This window comes from Panicum virgatum, chromosome 3K (assembly GCF_016808335.1).
Source record: "Panicum virgatum strain AP13 chromosome 3K, P.virgatum_v5, whole genome shotgun sequence".
Lineage (NCBI taxonomy): Eukaryota > Viridiplantae > Streptophyta > Magnoliopsida > Poales > Poaceae > Panicum > Panicum virgatum.
Genome location: NC_053138.1, coordinates 14,283,243 through 14,302,178, shown reverse-complemented (window position 1 = coordinate 14,302,178; position 18,936 = coordinate 14,283,243). Strand labels below are relative to the sequence as shown.

Sequence of the window (18,936 nt, the reverse complement as noted above, 5' to 3'; positions counted from 1 at the left end):
ACACCATGCCCATTTTACAAATTTGTATGGTCAAACTGTGCGCCTCCTCGTGTTCGTTTCTTTGCATGGCTCCTGGTTCAGGAAAAGATTCAGTGCAAAACCAACCTGCGGTTCAAGAAGAAGCCAGGAGCCATCCCTCCTACATCTGCTACTCGGTTGCAAAGAAGAAGCACGCCTTTGGTCATACAGACTGCCGCGACAAGACAAAGAAGTTGCCAATGCTTGGTGTCATATGTTTTTTTTTCCAATATGTAAACTCTAAGATCGTAGTATTGTTTTTTCACATGTAAACTGTTGCTGAACCCTCTAAATTTAATGAACCTACAAGAGGCTCGGCAATATATGGTGGGGACTCCCCCCCCCCCCGTTCACATCAAAAAAAGTTTCAACCCGGCGCTGCTAGTGTCTCTTTTGATGTCTCTTTTGACTTGAGCTTTGTGTGTTTTTTTTTTCAAACTCGAGGCCGCCGGAGATCGTCTCCCCTGCCGGTCCGTGACAAGCAGCGCAGCTCCAAGCATCCGCTTCGGGACAACGGAACGGGGAGAAGGGAAAGGGGGCGGGGGCGGGGGCGGGGGCGACGTGGACGCGAGCGCTCGTCGGCCGTTCCAGGGCGTGGGCGTGCATGGAAGGCATAGAAAAAAAGCGTGGCCCGGGTCAGACCAAAGCTCAGACCCGAGAACGTCGGGCCGGGCAGGGCAGCCAGCCAGCAGCGAGCCGAGCACGGTGCCCCTGCGGCAAAAGGCAGATCGAGAACAAGACATCCGAGTCGATCTCGCGTGGTTTGGGCTGATCGAGGCCGGCATCGGTGGCCCCGCCCGCCCCGCGCACGAATCTCCGGGGCGGGCCACGCCAGTGGGCAATGGCGCCCCTGCCCGGCACACTGAGCCACGCTTGGGCAGACGTTTGTTTACGTGCACATGGATCGTCTCATCTGATCTGATGGGGTCCCCAGCTACGACACTTGCAACTCATGTTATGTTAGTTACTACTAGTCTCTCCGTTTCAAATTATAGGTGATTCAATTTTTTGATCTCAAGTTGACCACTCGTATTACTCAAAAATTTATACAAAATATCACTTTTTTTTATTGTGGTTTGCTTACAAGTTATTCAAAAATATATTTGCACAATTTTTTTAATAAAACGTGTGGTCAAACTTGAAATTTAGAAAGTCAAATGACTTACAATTTTAAATGGATGGAGTACCCCATTTGAAGGAAGTTTAGCTCAAATGGTATGGTTGTGTGGGGGTGGGGGGGGGGGGGGGTGAAAGAAAGAATTTGTAGAAGCAAATTGAATTACTATGTTTGCTTGCATGAACTGAATTTTCAACTAGGACGACGCCTAGTTCAAATGTACAAGTCTAATCTTAGCGTCCCCGGTTCTTCAAAAAATATTGACGTCCCGCACCCACCAACCACTAAATATTGTACGTAGTCACTTAGCTTAATTATGATCGCCGAAAAAGGAAAAGAACATGTTTTAACGATTCCCTTTTGTTGACCCCAGTAGCTACTACCGCATGAAGCAATTTGGTGGCACACCACCAATCATTATTGTCTCGTAATCATCACACCTCCTAAAAATTTAAAGCTTCTAGTAGTATGCTGCAACACTAATGCGAGAAAGAATAAGCTTTATATCCACTCATCAACAGTACCACATTCCCCTAACAATTAAATACTAGTATATGCCCATACAAAAACACACATTGAAAAAAACAATATCTAGAGTACTAAGCACAATGGCAAGAGCAAGAGCAAATTTGCTCTTGCCTCGTTTCCCACGCCCTCTCTGTCTACAGTGCCAAACAGTGCATCTACAGTGTCAAACAGTAGATTTACTCCTCCATTTCCTCCTATCGCTGTGGACGGTCTAAGAGGCGGATAAATGTATTAAGCACAAAAGTCCGCAGATAAATGCCCCAGAAATAGCCTATAAAACCCCCACATCCACCTCACCCCGGCCAAAGAATTTCAAGTAGCAGCTCTCACACCCTCTCCACTCCCTTCACTCCCCAGACTCTCACCCTCAGCTTTCGTTCCAAAACCCAAGCAGAGCCAAAGCCCCCGGAACGCCACCACGTGGTAGCCAGCCGCGGCCGGTGTCGCAAGCTGCAAGGCTCCACTACAGCACGGTGCCAGAGTGCCAGACAGCCATGGCGGCCGCCGGAGCAGCGCTGCGGCTACGCCTCCTGTACCGGATGCTGCGCGTGGGGGAGCTCCTCGCGCTCGTGGCCTTCCTCTCCTGGTCGTCCTCCCGCGTGCCGTCCGCGGCCGCCGCCGTGCTGCGCCTCGCGGGGTCGCTCCTCCTCAACGCCCGCTTCGTCTTCGTCCTCGGCAACGCCATCGTGCTCCTCCTCTTCGCGCTGTCTAGACACGACCTCTCCGTCTCCTCCAACCAGCAGACGAGCACGGCCAACGCGACCGCCGCCAACCCACCGCCTCCGCAGGCCGCGCCGGCCGCCGCCAGCGCCACCTTCCCTTCCTTCGCCACGCCATCCCCGACGCCCTCGAGCACCTTGTTGGAAGAAGCCGCCTCCTTCGCCACCCCGGCGCCCGCGGCCACGGAGGCGCCGGAGGCAGTAGCAGCAGCCGCCGCTCCGGCGGCGCCCGCGGGCACGGCGTTCGAGGACAAGCCGGCGGTGCGCGCGAGCAGGCTGGCGCGCGCGCCGAGGCGGAGCAGGTCGGAGAAGATGGGCCAGCGCCTGGCGCGGCGCGCCGCGTCCCCCGAGCTGCGGCGCTCCGAGTCGGAGAACGGGCGGCGGCGGCAGTCGTCCGTGACGGCGCGCGACGCGCAGGCGTGCTGGGGCATGGACGACGCGGACGAGTTCCGGCGCACGGTGGAGGCGTTCATAGCGAAGCAGACGCGGTTCCACCGCGAGGAGTCCCTGACCATGTCCGGAGCGGGCGCGCACTGCGGGGACGGCCCGGCCTTCGCCGGCGCCCTCGCCGTCGTCGAATAAAGTTGACGCAGCGGTGGGAAACACCCTGTGCAGAGAGTACATAAAGGAGAGGCCCCCCTTGCTGAACTTGTTTCGTGTTCATACTCGCCAAGGGGCTCTGCTGCTCCTGTTCTTCAGATCTGGTCATCTGGAGGTCCCTTTCTTTTTAGTTTCTCCTTTCTTGGCGCATTTCTTCGTCTCGTTCGCCCATAGGAAACCTGCGAATGATCGAGTAGACGAGGGGGGGTTTGGAGCCGCTGGATCGCGGAATCCAGCAGAGCGATCGAAAATCCTGTGGTCTGGTCTGGCGACGAAGGAAATGGACTGAATTTGCATGCATGTTCTTCCCGACGGGCTCAAACGACGTGACAATTCATCGTGAATTCGGGTATTTCGTTTCTGACGCGCACGACGATCCGAACTTCTGGAGACTTTTGGATGGGGTGGCGAGCGAGCGCGGGGCCGCCCGTGCGGCGCATGACGCGGCGCGTCGGAAGCCCGGAATCAGATTCGAACAGTGGCGCAGCATCGACAGTAGTTTTGGAACACTGCTCACCAAGCCAGAGGTTCTACTTCTTCACCAGTTGTCGCAGGCCCTGGAGTGGAGCACACGCCGGCGCGGCACGGCTGCGCAGTGCCGCCACCCGCCATGCGCCCGCGAATTGAACCCAAGGCTGACGTGACCCGCCCGACCCGGGGCGGGGCGGTGCGAAATGGCAAGCTCTCCCTTGCTCGATGTGTCCCGCTTCGTGGACTGGTTGCCTCTGGGGGCTCCTCGGAAAAGATTGATCGGCCGCCGCTCGTGCCCACCGGACAACGCACCTTGCGTGGAGTGTGCGAGCGGGCATCGCCCGCTGTGCTTCCAGGGGGGGGGGGGGGGGGGGGTGTTACTCCACACGAGATGACGGAACGGGAGGGAGGGAGCGGAAAGCGGACGGGGACGGAACAAATTCCTTGTTCCCCCTGGGAAGGGATTTTGATTTTTCAGCCGATTCGCCATTAGCGAAAAACGAGCCCCCGCCCACCTCTCCGCCGCCACTTGGGGTTGCGGCGGCGGCAGACTCTTGCCGTTGCCGGCTCGGCTGCGATCCCCTTGCGGAACTCAGCGGGGGGAGGCGCCGGAATGTTTGGCGAAACCAGAGATCTTCTTGGGTTGCCTTCGATCTCCCTGGTCTCCTCCGCGGCCTGCTGCTGGTGCGTTACACGGGAGGAGGGGAGGTTCCGGTCGTTTTCAGCGTGTTCTTGTTCGATCCGCATAGTATATAAGGCCGCCTGCTTGGTGGCTTGCTTGCTTGCCTGTCCAATGGAATCTGCCGCCGTTGTGGTTTTGTACTCCGGTCCAGTACTGCATCGTGCAACAATAATGGGCGAGGTAAACTTGAGCTTTTTTTTTGAATAAATTTGAGCTTCTTAACACTGGATCACTCCACTCCGTGACGCCGAGATAGCTGCACAGGCCGCCAGGCAGATTTCCAGTGCAGAGACGGGCAGCAAAGCATGTTATGCATGATAATATGAATGGAACCATTTCCATCAGTTCAGACTTTCGGAGAAGGCAGTCAGGAGTGCTTCTTCTCAACAATATAGTGAGAGCAAGATTAATAATACAGCCGACTGCAGGATATAAGAATCTTTAAAATCTATCTCTCAGTCTACTCTTATAGCAATATCTCTTCATCATTGATGTATTGTCCACTTATCTCTCTCATAAAAATTTCTTTATTCTCATGTCGAAGCAGCCTGTAATTGTACAACCTGCTTCTTCACTTTTTTTTCGCCTCAGCATTCAGTCTGTTTACAGCTAATATACCGTATACCTGCTCCTGAGAAGCAAATTTAACAGCAGCAAACAAATCATCACGCGGCATACCTGCACTGATGGCTCGACGCAATTTCGGTGACGACAAGTAACTCACCAATCACCTCTCAACCACAGGTACTCGGAAGTTGCAGGAACGGGGAAAATTCCGCTGTCGGTATCCTGCAGCTGGGGTACCCACTCCTACTGTGCCAAGACTCGCATAGTTATCCGTAACTAAGCCCTAAGGAGCTGAGCAGCCGAACCCCTAGGGTCCGACTCCATCTCACCGGACCAACGGTCCCGGACCCGCTTTCCGCTCGGGGACGAGTCCGGTGTCACCACGTGTCCCAGAGGTGGAAATGCTCAGCACCTGTGGCCGCGGACCCGGACCCCCGTAGGTGGGTCCGGGACCTCCACGTGGCTATCCGGACCCCGTGAGCTCTCGGCTCAGCTAGCAGCTTGTGAGGGGTCCGGAGCCGTCACGTGTCACACAGACGCGGGCGCGGGCGCAAGCCTTCCGCTAGAAGCAACCTCACCCACCCGCATTAAGTGCGAGTGATTGAGGCGGGCTCTGCTGCCTCTGGGCACGTGGCAGCTTTTGTCAGTCCACACTGTGGATCGCCAGTTACCGAGGCGGCTCGTCAGTTACCAAGGCAAGCATTAAAGACTCAGCGCCGCGCGCATGGGCGACGAGTCATGATGACCAGCTACTGACTGGAGCAACAATGCACGCTGCTACAGTGACTGAGTCAGTAGTTCGGCGCTTCATCATGACCTCGACGCGCGGCTGCAGAGGCTAGACTATACTTTGACAGGACAGCTCAAGACCATCTCTGGTCAGAAGCTACGCACGGAAGCCGACGACAAGATCTCCGGATATGAGGCATTGAAGGCCAAAGTGTAATTTATAATACATCACCGGGTCCACATGTCAGGGCCCCGCTCAGTGTACGTGCTCCCCTTGGACATATAAAAGTGAGAGCACGCCCGCTAGAACACAGATACTCGAAGACTCTCACAAGACAAGCTCGATTTCACGCCGAACAACCCTGCTCTCAACCTCTTGAGAGCACAAGTAATACAACACACAGTAGACGTAGGGTATTACGCTCCGACGGCCCGAAACCACTCTAAACCTGTTGTGTTCATCGCGTTCTTCCACCGAAATTGGGCTAATCCTAGCTAACCCCCGAGTACTTACTCTCTGGGTTTAGACGGGTGCACTACGCCATCCGGCTATGGGTTTGCACACCACGACATCCGCCTTTTATCTCTCCATGCCGGCTAAATGACAGTACTTATTCTAAGCATAAAAGCATTTCTCCGCGAGTATATGTCGTTACGCTTTGGCCCTTGCTTTTAGTTGCTTTGCCCCGAATATAATTTCGGTCGCCACTACCGAGAATACTAATATCAATGTTATCCGCTGCTAATAGTTTTGGCACCCTGCAGCTTGCACCCCCTCCTCCAAATTCATCATCCACCATATGATTCTCCTGGCGTGGCAGCAGAGACAAAAGGCAGGGTCAACATCCTTCCAGGCAAAGCCCATATTCCGACGCATAATTTTAGATCTTTTGCCGCATTGCTTATTTTAGATCTTTTGCCGCATTGCTTTGTTTGTTTGTTTTCGTTTTTTTCCTTCTAACAATTGCATCGTTTTGTTTTGTTTATTAAAGGGTCATGACTGATGGGCCCCTGTTAATGCAGCCGCGCCCTTGGTTTTCAGTGGATAGTGGATGCTGCTACCAACAGGAACAGAAAATGGCTTTTGGAGTACGCAGAGCACCACCGACCTGACCCTACCCAGCCCCTTGATGGAGTTGCATGCTGTTATTATATGCGCAGGGATTTTGAAATGCGAGCAGTTGATGTGTGATGTGTTCGTTCTCGTTCCCCACCAGAAGGGGCACATTCGGGAGCTGTTTGTACGAAAGACGTTGGTGTTTTGTTTCTGTTGGATCGAGATGTGGCATGATGATTGAACCAAAAGCCCCTTTCAGGTACTACATGCCAGGCCCCGCGTCCAAGACAACCGAAACAAGGAACTGAAGCCCTGCAACCTCTTGTTCCGGTCCATCCTTGTAACCTTGTTCACTTGTGGCGTCGTACAAACAAGTGCAGAGTTTTCAGACTACGCATCCTTGTCCTTATTTCTTTTTTTATACACAAACAAATGTAGAGTTTTCAGATTGTGCGTCATTCTTTATTTTTTTTATTGATAGAGAAAGAGGACATTCAACATCTTTTTCCCTTCGTTTTTCCTTTTTTTTTGTCCCAGTCTCCAAGAGGACTGCATGAACACCACCTGACCACCAATTCCATTCAACTCGCTTCAAAAATAAAAAATGAGAAGAACATGGGGCCGTGCATTTGGGACTTTCCCGTTCTGCATTTCCCCAACTAAAAGGTCCTGGAAGACGAACATGGGCCGAAAGTGCACATGCTTCCTTTTCGGCCCATGCAAGGTTCTAAATACGTCGGAACTCCGGGCCGTGCAGTGCGTCTCACAGTTTTGGCCCAGAATCTGTAACAGATTGGACCAGGAGCCTTGCGTGGGCAGCACGCTCCGGTTGCACTAGTACAGTCCAGCCCAAACAAAAGCCGAGCGGCGTCCGACCGTCCGTGCATGGCAGCCCCTGGAATCACAGAATATGCCGATTTAACGGTCGGGTCGCACACTTTCCCTTCCACGTTTGGTGTCTAGGGCAAATGAAAGAAGCCGCAAAAACCTTAGCGCAGAAGCAAAGGAAAATATCCTCCCTACATATGGCATGTGGCGTATACGTAAACCGATAATAATATAAACACCTAAACTTCGTGCACTTTTTATTGAGAAAAAAGTTCTTGGACTTGTAATATACTCCCTCCATCCAAAAAAACAAGTTATTCTAGGATTCAAAATTTGTCCCGAAAAATAAGTCATCCCTATTTAGAAAGTGCATATGCATTCAAGAATCAATTAGTGCCAAATATGAATAATAAATAGGAGCAAAGATGATTATTATATCTTTTTGTTAATTTGTCCTAAAATTTCTATGATAACTTGTTTTCTGGGACGGAGGAAGTAGCGTATTTCTTAATGTCTTTTAAAAACAATTTATTTATCCTAAAAAACCATTTATTTAACACTAGTATATGGTGGCTAACCATATTTGCCACATGATGGCAAGTTCCTGTAATTGATTGGGTGGTGCGAAACGAGACTTATATTTTGTTGTCAATATTCAAAATGAACAACCTCATATCCACTAATGTAATTAGTTCTATTTGTGGTTAAAAAAGGTTGTCTCATTTTATCGTAGTCCATTCTTTAATTATAAAACATAGTCATATATTATGTGCAGGTTGCTAATTTCATATACCTATATTGTCTATATCATGAATGAGGCTAAATCTTGTTTGATCTAATTATTAAGCAATATAGACGTTAAGCATAAAGAAAATAGTAAAGGAGCAATTACTAAAACACCAAATATTGACTAATACCCCCCCCCCCCCCCCGAAAACAGTAATAAATGTTCTGTATCCCTAAATTTTCATCCAGATGCCTAGATACTTTTTTTTAGACCAAGATGACTAGATACTTGCTACGACGCACATGTGATTGGCTGGTATCACGCATATGCAAATCCTTTTGTATTTCTCTATATGCATTTTTTGAGAGCACATATAGAGCAATCAAGATAAATATTTTTGTACATCCCAACATTCACTCGGTTGTATAATTAGGAACTTACCATGAACTTGTTATGTATATTTTTTTGCATGTCATTAGAAACGTTTTAAATTGCACATACTGAGTTATAGAGGCGCAAATGTTCTTCTTACACCCTTAGATCTCCACGCGGTTTTGGAGGACATATCACGGTGCATGCTGCAACATCTTTTTTTGCGTGTTTCTTTATTTCGCTAGACACGTTTTTGATACTACATATTGCATGAGATGCGAATATTTCTATTACACCCCTAAGTTCCCTACCTGGTTGTAATGTCCTGAGACGTGCCATAGTGCGCATGGAAAGTTTTTTCTTATCTGGCTAAACGTGTTTTTGGTAGTGCATATTGAGCAACAAAAGCGATCATTCTTATTACTTCATATCTTTGCTCACGTTTTTTTTGTATTTCACTAGACACGTTTTTGACAGCACATTCTTGTTAACTGGTCCATGCCCAGCTGTAATCCAGTGAGCCATAGACATGCCATGTCATGTGACAATGTAAGAGGGGCGATAAGCGTTTGCTATGTGCGTTTCTCTTTCTTTTTTCTGAAAGAAAACCAGAGTGGTTTTATTGAATCCACAATCTTATCAAACCGGCACCCACCATATCAAAGCATTGGTTTAAATGACAAAATATAAAGATTAATCACTTCCGGCTTAACTGAAAGACGGAGCTCTTGGTTCTCTGACTTAACTGAAAGGCAGAGCTCTCAATGTTTTCTCATCTAAGATAGAAAAAAAAAGATTGATCTAAGCGGCACCCTGGAGGACTTGCAAAACGCGGGCGTAGAGAGTCCGGGTGCAGGAAGCATTAAGCCCCCATCAGGAGTCAGGATTTTTTTTTGATACTTAAGGACTTTATTGAAATATCAAATACAAGATACAGAAATGAGGCGGTAGTTGCCCCAATGTATGCTTTGTAGAGCTAGATGGACATGACAAGGTGCCAAGTGATTAGCATTGTTACAAGCAAAAAGGCAAGCTGGAAGGTCAGCTTGAGATCTAGCTTGAGCCGCTAGATCGTGTGCAGTTGAGTTTCTTTGTCTTGGAATCTTGATGACAGTGAAGTTTGCTTGTTCAGAATTGCAGAGAAAATCTGCAATCAGTGGTCTTGTTCTCCAGTCAGCGGCTTGAGTGGCCGGGTCTTGTTTGTGAAGGGTTGTTGCAAGTAGCTTAGAATCTGTCAAGTATTGCACTTGATTAATGTCTAAGGTCTTGATGATTGCTGAAGCTAGCGTTAGGGCATGTGTCTCAGCTTGTAGTGGATTCAGCGCTGAGTCAGTAACTGCCTGAATGAAGACATTGTTGAGTGTAGTTTGTTGTGCTCCTTGGATTAAAATTCCAAGGCCAGCTTGTCTTGGGTTCGACCTCTATGCGTCTGGTGTGATTGCTGCATCCACATAGCATCTTGTTCCTGGAAAAGGTGGTAGCGTGTTGTTGTGTGGTGTTGCTGTATTTTGTGGCTGGGTGGGAGCAGAAGGTTGATTTTGCAACTCTTGTGTGATAGTGTGTGAGATATGGATGTCTGCCTTAACAGCATGAAGGACATGTGAAACTTTCCACTCTTTTTTGTTGAACCTGAGATCATTCCGAGCTTTCCAAAGGAACCACATAGTGGTAATCAGCCTCTGAATCTCTTGCATAGAGGTAGTTGGGGTGATGAGTGAGCTTACTTCTTGTTGTACTCCTTGTGGTCCTTGAGGGAGGAGGTCTGTTATGATGGAAGGCGTTCCTGCAAACCATACAGCTCTAGCAAAATGACATGAAAAGAAAAGATGATTATCAGTTTCCAAGTTTCCACAACAAGCGCATTTTTCATCAATATGCTGGGAAAAGCGTCCAGCTCTTTGTCCTGTCGCCAACGCTTGCCTAAGAAGTCTCCAAGTAAAAGTCTTCAGTCTTGGCTGCAATAAGCTGTTTCTCCAAATAATGTTCAGAATGTGCAAGATAGGTTGTGGAAGAGTACGACTGCCTTGATTGTTAATAGGAGCCGGGTTTTTATTTGCTAACATTAGGTATGCTTCTTTAGCAGTGCAGGTGCCTGTGATGGAAGTGTCCCAACAAAGGTAATCATCATGGTGGTGATTAATAATCTGGATTTTTGTAACCTCTTGAACACTTTGAGGTCCAAAGAAGAGCTCTATTTTTTGTGTGTCCCAATGTTTTGTGTGTTGGATCCAAAGGTCAGAAACTATGTTGGGGATGGAGGTGCGAGGTGCATTATCTTGTAGTCTATCATGCATATTGTTCCAGGAGGCTACCCAAGGTTGAGACCAAATGTTTGTGTTGCCCTTAGCTATTTGGTAGAAGCTGTGCTCATGTAAATAATTTTTTATTTTCAAGATAGAAGCCCAGAAAATGGATCTAGGAGTGTGCAAGGGCGCTGTCCAAAAAGAGTTGCTGGGATAGTACTTAGCTTTGAGAATAGCATAGAGGTATAGGTCCTGATATGAAGCTATGCTCCAGGCCATTTTGATCAATAGACTTTTATTTACTAGGTCAATTCTTTTGATGCCGAGTCCTCCCTGTGTTTTGTCCCTGCAAATGTCTTCCCAGGCTCTTAGATGCAAAGGTTGTGAAGCATCCTCTTCTTGTACTCCTGCCCACCAGAAATTCCTAATAACGGCAGTAATTTTTGCAAGAAGCTTCTTTTTTAGCAAAACATGAGCCATGTAATAGATAGGAATTGAAGCAAAAACAGATTGAATGTAAGCCAATCTACCAGCATGGTTAAGTTTGTTTGCTTTTAAGGTTGTTAACTTATTTTTGAATTTATTGTAGATAAAGTCATAAGCCTGTATCCTATCAGCTTGGTTAATAATCAAAGGGTGTCCTAGATGTATAGTATTTGGTTGAAGATCAGGAACAGGGAAAAAAGATTTGAGCTGCAGCTTGAGAGAGTTACTTACTGTTTTGCTGAAGAGTATGGAGGATTTGTTCCAATTTGGTGTCTGTCCTGAAACTCGGCAAAAATTTTGTAGAATGTTTTTTATGGTTGCAACTTCAGTAGGGTCAGCTTTGCCACAGATAATTAGGTCGTCAGCGAACATCAACGAATGAATAGGGGGACCATTAGGACCTAACCGAATACCCGAGACAGAATCATTATCCATCGCTTCCTGGAGGCAAATGGACAATTCATCGATAGCGGTGACAAAAAGGTACGGGGATAAAGGGCAGCCTTGTCGTATTCCTCTTTGAGCACTAAAAGCTCCAAAAGGCTGGCCATTGACAAGCACAGAAAAGGACGTAGAAGTCATGCAAGTGCCGACAAGATCGATGAAATGATCATGAAACCCCTGACGTCGAAGAGCCTGAACAACAAAGGACCATTCTAGTTGATCAAAGGCTTTAGCTAGGTCTAATTTTAACATGAAACCCGGGAATTTCCAAGATTTTAGCTGAAAAGAATGAGCAATTTCCTGCGCTAAAATGATATTTGTTGTAATGTTCCTTCCTTTTACAAAAGCATGCTGAGAAGGATGAATGAGGTGTGGCAAATGGTTTTTTATTATTTCAGCTAAAGACTTTGCTATGATCTTATAAAAAACATTGCACAGGCTAACAGGTCTAAAATCTTGAGGCATCAAACAGTTCGTTTTCTTAGGGATTAGCACAATATAGGTGTTATTTGCATTTTCAGGAAGAGTACTTGTGTTGTAGAAATTTTTCACTAAAGCAGTGATGTCTTCAGCTATCCAAGGCCATGCAGCTATATAAAAGGCAACATTTAGGCCATCTGGTCCCGGTGATGCATCTTTCTTCATCCGTTGAAGTATGGTTCTGATTTCCTGTTTATCTGGTATGGACAGAGTGAACTCATCATTAATTGTTACCTGAGGTGGGTGGTGGTGAAGGGTTGGTAGCTGGGTTGGATCGTCAGTTAGCTGTGTAGTGAACAGGTTCGTGAAGTAGTCGATGAAAACTGTTCCAATTTCTTGCACGTTTGCAGTTTGATTTCCTTGGCTGTCCTGGATCAAGGAGATCCTGTTCTTCCTTGTCCTCTTGATTATTGCCTGATGGAAAAAGTTTGTGTTTCTATCTCCTTTGCAAACCCATGTCTTTTTGACTCTTTGGCGATGGTATTCAGCATTTCTTTGCATAAGATGGTGGTGCTGATGCGTAAGTGTGGCTTCTTTGCTGTGGTTTCTGTTTGATGGGTGGGCTAATTGTAGATCTATTAGTTGCTTTTCAATTTGGTTTAGCTGCTGGTGGATAGGTTTTTTTGGCTTTGCTCCAGTGTTTGAGATCTTTGGCTAGTTGGTTTGTTCTGGTGTGGAAAGAATTATTTGCTGTTTTGCTCCAACTTGCATTCGCAGTTGTTTGGAAGTCCTCTTCAAGTAGCCACCAGTTTTCAAATCTGAAAGGTTTAGGTTTTGGAGTTGGTTTGGATTCTAGGACGGCAAGAATGGGTGCATGGTCACTGTAAAGGATGGGTAGGTGGTATATGGTCGTTCTTGGGAAAATTGTACACCACTCTGCATTAGCTAAACAACGATCAAGACGTTCATAAGTGGGGTTAGTCGTAAACCGCTTGTTGGACCAAGTATATGCAGGGCCATTGTAACCCAAATCAAATAAACCACATTGTTTCACGAGATAGCAGAAATCACGGATACGATTAAAATTAGGAGCTTTGGGGCCGCATTTTTCTGCTACATGCATAATATTATTCATATCACCCATTGTCGGTACCCCAGGACTGGGGTACCCCCTCTTGCTGTGTCTAGGCAAGAGCCTTAGTAGTCATCCTTGACTACAACCAAACAGCCGGACCCCTGCGGTCCGAAGTCCTGTCCTCCCGACAATGGTCCGGACCCGTTCCACGGCCGGGGAAGGTCCGGGGACGCCACGTGTCCCAGGAGAAACAGGCGCTCAAGCGCAAGCAGCCGGGGCTCCGGACCTCCCGAGGAGTCCGGACCCCCGCGGGGTCCCGGACCCCTCATAGGGTCCCGGACCCCCCGCATAGCAATCGGACCCCTCTCCAAGGGAAGGTTTCGACGCCCCGCCTCAGGATGGTCCGGGGCCGACACGTGTATGAGGCCCTTGGTCTCCATATTGAGGTCCACCTACCTTCGCATTCATTGCGGTAGGTGGACGTCCGCATTGATATAGCAGAAGCCGAGGCGTTTGACTAGCCAGGGGACACTATTGATCGCGTATTACCAAGGTAGTGGGGGCACTGGCGCCGCCCACGCCGCGTCTGCCAGTCTGCCGTAACAGATGGATACGACGGCTCGGCTTCGCCCTTTATGACGCTACATAATAGCCTCAGCAGGCCACGTCGCAAGCTACGTTACTCCAACGGGCACCTAGCTGACGGGACAAGAAAAGACCCCCCTGAGTCAGAAGAGCAGCAGTACGCCTATCGGAGGAAAAGATTCGCTACCGCGGTAGCCACAGTCACGTTGGGCCCACCTGTCGGGGCATCAACGTCCTATGTATCCGTTCCCCCTTGATCTATAAAAGGGGGAGCGCCGCTAGAAGACCTCAGGCTGAAAAAAGGCAAAGGCCAGCAGAGGATAGGTTGATACACACCACCAAGAACAATACATCTCCCAGTGGACGTAGGGTATTACGCTCCGGCGGCCCGAACCACTCTAAATCGTGTGTTCTTGAGTCCTTGTCTCAGCATAGATCCAGCCCCATCGCCTAGTACTTCCCCGAGTACTCCCTCACTGGGAATAGGCGGGTGCGTTCCGCCACCCGGCTGTGGGTACCCCTAGAACCCCACAACACCCATACAGAAAGTAGGAGTATCAGGAATTGCTAAGACAAAGGTTGATACATCCTGCCAGATAAGACAAGTCTGCTGGTGATGAGGGTCTCCATAGATACAAACTAGATTAAAGTTCTGACTAGTTGGTTTATGTACACATTTTGCTAGGATATAAAAGCGACTGGAGTGCACTACTTGAAGGTCTACTTCATCATTCCACAAAAGCCAAAGGCCTCCAGAGAGTCCTGTTGCTGGCACTATATAATTATCATGCATGGAAAAATGATTGATTAGCTGAGCTGAATTTATTTTGGAGTTCCTTGTTTCGGATATGAAAATTACCTGTGCCTTGGTTGAGTTGATCAAACGGGCGAGATGGTTCAGCGTCGGACTGTTGTGGCTCCCGCCCGAACCTCTACAATTCCAGCTTAGAAAACTCATTTGTCACCCGACGCCCTTGAGGCTGGCGCCCTAGCATGTTCTTGATCATGTGGGAGAGTAGCCAAATCTTGAGCTGCTGGATGCGTCACTGCAGGAAGGTCTCCTGGCCAGGAGATGTTGTCGCCACCGGGATTGAAACCATCAGGATTTGTGATCTTGAAGGTGATGTTCAGTAGTATCGAGTGGAAGCAGGTGATGTATAGCTTCTGCCAGAGGGCCGCCATCAAAGTAACCACCAAGACGGCCAGCAAGACTTCCCTGGGCTTGTTGCAGAGGAGTAGGATAGGGAAGCTCGCCAGCAGCAGAAGGAATTCGCTGAGTTGGAGGACGAAGACCTCCACCATGGGCGGGATTTGGCGAATCCCACCCGCTGGGCCGAGCTCGAGGTCGTCCACGCACGTTTCTAGTGTTGGCGTAGGCTGTTACAGCATCTCTGTAGTCATAGTCGAGGTTGGCTCCAGGATCAGGTGACCGCATACGGCGAGTACCAGCCAACAGTAGTTGTGGAGCTTCCAAAGAACTACCATCGACCGGCCTTTTGTCTTTCTCTGCTGCGGTGAAGCGCCGGAAGTAGCCCTGGCGACGGGAGGCGCGAGCAGGTGGAGGCGTAGGGGAGTTGGAGGGGCTGTGGTCTTGGCGAAGAGGAGAAGGAGAAGAGGCCACAGCAGAGAGCGCCGCGCGAGAGGGATCGATGCGCCGGACGACCCGGCCTCGGAGGAGAACCGAGGCGACGGCGAGGTAGCCTGGACCTGGGATGAGGAGGGGTGGATGAACGGGCAGTGGGAGGTGATTGACCAGCAGTGGGAGTTTTGTTGGATGGAATCTTGGTTTTGGCTCTGGGTGGGGATTTATTGGTTCGGGTTGTAGGAAGCGGAAGCTGGAAGGTCAGGGGCGGCGCCATGGCAGTCGTTGCAAGCTGATGAGATGTGCAAGGAATGGAAGTAGTGAAGCCAACATGGGGATCGAGAGGAGCGCCGTGATGGGGGAAAAAGGGGAAAAGCTGGTGGGCCTGGAGAATACTATATGTTTGTTCTGCAAAGGTGTCCCCAGGCTGGATATGTGGCTGTGGTGGATTCTGTGGAGTTGGGACCCGAGAAGCTGAGGAGGCCGGAAGAAAAGGTTGCTGAGGTCCAGCAGCTCTCTGTAGAGCCCCATTATTGAAGTCTGTACTTGTTGGTTTATCTGCTCCCCAAGGTCAGCAGGGGAAAAGGCCTCCTTTGGTTCAATTTGCTCACGCACATGCTGCTGATCTGAGGCCATGTCCAGGTTTGGTACCGGCTGTTTTCCCAAAATGCCCCTATTGCCATGCATCGTCGCAGCAATTGGGTCAAGTTGCATCTGAATGGCAAGCTCAGGAACCTGAGAAATCATATCAACTTGCTGAAGGGCGGTGGAGACTTGCGTAGCATTCTTATCAACACTTATCTTCTGCTGTTCAGATGTCAGGATAAGTTGACTTTGTTGGGCTTCAGCGGCCTGCCTAGTTGACCCTGTATTTTGCCCTTGCATGCTACTTGGACTGGGTTGCAGTTGCTGGTTTTCTTCAGTAGCAAAATGTTGCTGAAATCTCTGTAATAAACTATTGGTTGGCCTTTGATCTTGCATGAATCTAGCAAAGTTTGGAATGGCTGCAATCTGGGTCATCCAAATTCCATGTCGAACGAATGGAACATCCTGTGTATGACCAAACCTGGACTGATGCTGATACAACAGCAAATTTCTTTCATTGCAATCACTGACATTGTGAAAAAAACCAGCACAGTAGGTGCAAATTTTGTTGATTTTCTCATAGTGAACATAAACAGTGATCTGTCCATCCGGGACTGGAAATTGCATCCTATCCACTGCTTTAGCTGTGACATTGATCTTAGCTCTAGCAGTTATACTTTCATCATCTCTAAACAACATGTATTCATTCATGGGCTGTAGATCAGATGGGGTGCCAATCTCATGCAAAATCTGATTTAAAAGATCCAAGGATCTAAGGTTGGAAGGGATGCCAAAAAGCTTCACCGTGACATAAAGATATTCAAAGCGATAGGTGCTGAGTGGTTTTGCCGGATCTATCCATTCCATGAGCATAGTTTCTCTTTTAACATTCCATGGCTGCCTAGACCAAACAAAGTGCATGCTGTTCTGATCTTTGAAGCGTGCGATGAACTTATTGGGACATACCTCTGAAATGTCATAATAACTCTACTTCCAAGCTCTAGCAAGCTCAGTACGAACTGTAGCCAGGTGCATTTGTTTCCTAACCCCTTCAGAGTAAGCCACTTTCATAAAGATATTGAAACCAGTTTCTGGGATGGTTGCTTGTGGGTTGGGAGCTGGGGCTACTCGGAGCTGTCTAGGGGGTGCTAGCTGCATGGCCTGCAAAGAGGCTTCAAGACCTAGAATATCACGCACACTGCTGGGCGTACTAACCAGCGCGCGATTTGCATTTGGCTGCTGGTAGGGTTCAGGTTCTTGGGCAAGCAACGGCAGTGGAAGTGGTGGAGGGGGAGGTCGTGGTGGAGGTTGGGTCGGAGGAGGCGGATCTTGGCTCATCGGAGGTGGATCTTGGTGCAGGGGAGGGGTTTCTCGGCGGTCGGTGTCTCCGGCGAGATTTTCCATGTCGTCGACGTGTTCCGGGTGCAAAAAGAGGACGAAGAGGTGGGCAGGGGATTTACCGTGTTGGAGAGTTTTGGTGAGCGGTGAATCTTGGACAGTGAGTTGAGACGCGTGTCGAGGATGCATCGATGCATGGGAGATGCGTTGTCGATCTTCTAGTAACGCCGACGAAATCATCGTGCGGCGAGCTTCATGGTACAGGGGAAAGGAGGAGGGAGGGGGAGGGGAACAGGCATTTCACCTCTCTCATTCATTCATTCCCGGAGCCAGGATTTGGGAGGCGCAAGCCTTGCAACTCTACGGCGTCCGACAGAGCCACAGAGGTACCATCTTTTTTTTCTTTTCCTTTTCTCAGTTCACGAAAGGAAACTCGAAGCCAACCCCCCCCCTTTATTGTTTTTTTATCTATGCCATTACAATTTGCTAACATCTGAGATATGACATTACAATTCACCTATTTTGAAATCTACCATTACAATTTTTCGTTTCTTTGAATCGTGCCATTTTATACGTCTTTGATGTCCTTGGACCCACTTGCAGACTCCCGTATTTTTGTATGACCCAAAATACCCGTGTTGCTTCTCTCCCAACACTCACTGACGGCTTCTTCTTCAACCTTCGGTGCTTCTTCTTCCTGCATCCCCTCCCCTTGCTCCCCTCCGCCGGCGCGCCCCCCTCCCCTGGCTCCCCTCCGCCGGTGCACCTCCTCCCCAGCATCCCCCGCCGCCCACACCCCTGCATCCCCCGCCGCCTCACTACCCCGCATCCCGCACCGGACGGGCGAGCTCCGTGGGCGGGCGAGCAGGCCGAGCGGGCGCGGCCCTCCCCTGCTTCGGCCGTGGGCGGAGCGTGTGGCAGCCTGCACGGCGGAGCGCGCGGCGGAGCTCGCGGCGGGCCGGGCACCCCCCTCCCCTGCTCCGGATGGCCCCGCAGCAGCGCGGAGGTGCACTAGCGGCGGCGCTCTGAGCGGCGTGGAGGAGCGCTCGGGACGGCCGCGCGGCGTGGCGCACTGCAGGCGGTAGCAGCGGCGCGGCGTGGCGCACTGCAGGCGAGAGCAGCGGCGACCGTGCGGGGCCATGGCTGGCGTGCAGGGCAGCGGCGAGCCGAAGCGCAGGGGAACCGCCTCCCCACTCCATGCCCTCCTCTGCTTCCCTAGTTCCTCAGTCGGAGCGGCGGCGGCGAGAGCGGCATGCAGGCGGAGCAGGGGATGCGAGCTCGCCTGGGGGCGCGGCGGCGGTGTGCCCGCGCGAGGGGCGCCCCCGCGCAAGGCCAAGCGGGGGAGGGGCTCGGCCGGGGGGGAGGGGGCTCTCCCGGCGGGGGAGCATGCCGGCGGCGCTCATGGCGTGGGGGTGCAGAGGGGAGCAGCCCATGGAGAGGAGAAGGTTGAAGGAGGAAGGAGATTGAAGGAGAAGCTGACGTGTGGGCCCCACACGTCAGTGAGTATAGAGAGAGAAGCAGCAGGGGTATTTTGGGCCATACGAAAATACGAGGGTCTGCAAGTGGGTCCATGGGCATCAAAGACTTATAAAATGACACGATTCAAAGAAACGAAAAATTGTAATGGCAGGTTTCAAAATAGGTGAATTGTAATACCATATCTCAAAGGGAAAATTGGTCTCATAGCACTGAAAGATCGCGACTTCCGTAAAATACCACCGAAAGCTTGAGGCCCCGTAAAATACCACCGAAAGGTTGAAATG

General features: G+C 49.9%; 1 protein-coding gene and 1 long non-coding RNA gene across 2 annotated transcripts; both read left to right on the top strand.

Moving 5' to 3' along the window:
* The first annotated feature begins 1,957 nt into the window (after positions 1-1,957).
* Positions 1,958-3,282, top strand: LOC120697734 (classical arabinogalactan protein 9). The gene has a single exon (XM_039981047.1). The coding sequence runs from the start codon at positions 2,158-2,160 to the stop codon at positions 2,962-2,964; it is 807 nt and encodes a 268-aa protein (XP_039836981.1). The 5' UTR covers positions 1,958-2,157; the 3' UTR covers positions 2,965-3,282.
* Positions 3,283-3,872: 590 nt separating this feature from the next.
* Positions 3,873-4,610, top strand: LOC120701236. Its single transcript, XR_005686012.1, has 2 exons — positions 3,873-4,315; positions 4,400-4,610. It is a non-coding gene; the product is annotated as an uncharacterized LOC120701236 (long non-coding RNA).
* The last annotated feature ends 14,326 nt before the right edge of the window (positions 4,611-18,936 follow it).

Excerpts from the sequence above, each read along its gene's own strand:
- LOC120697734 (XM_039981047.1), top strand. The coding sequence starts at position 2,158 with ATGGCGGCCGCCGGAGCAGCGCTGCGGCTACGCCTCCTGTACCGGATG.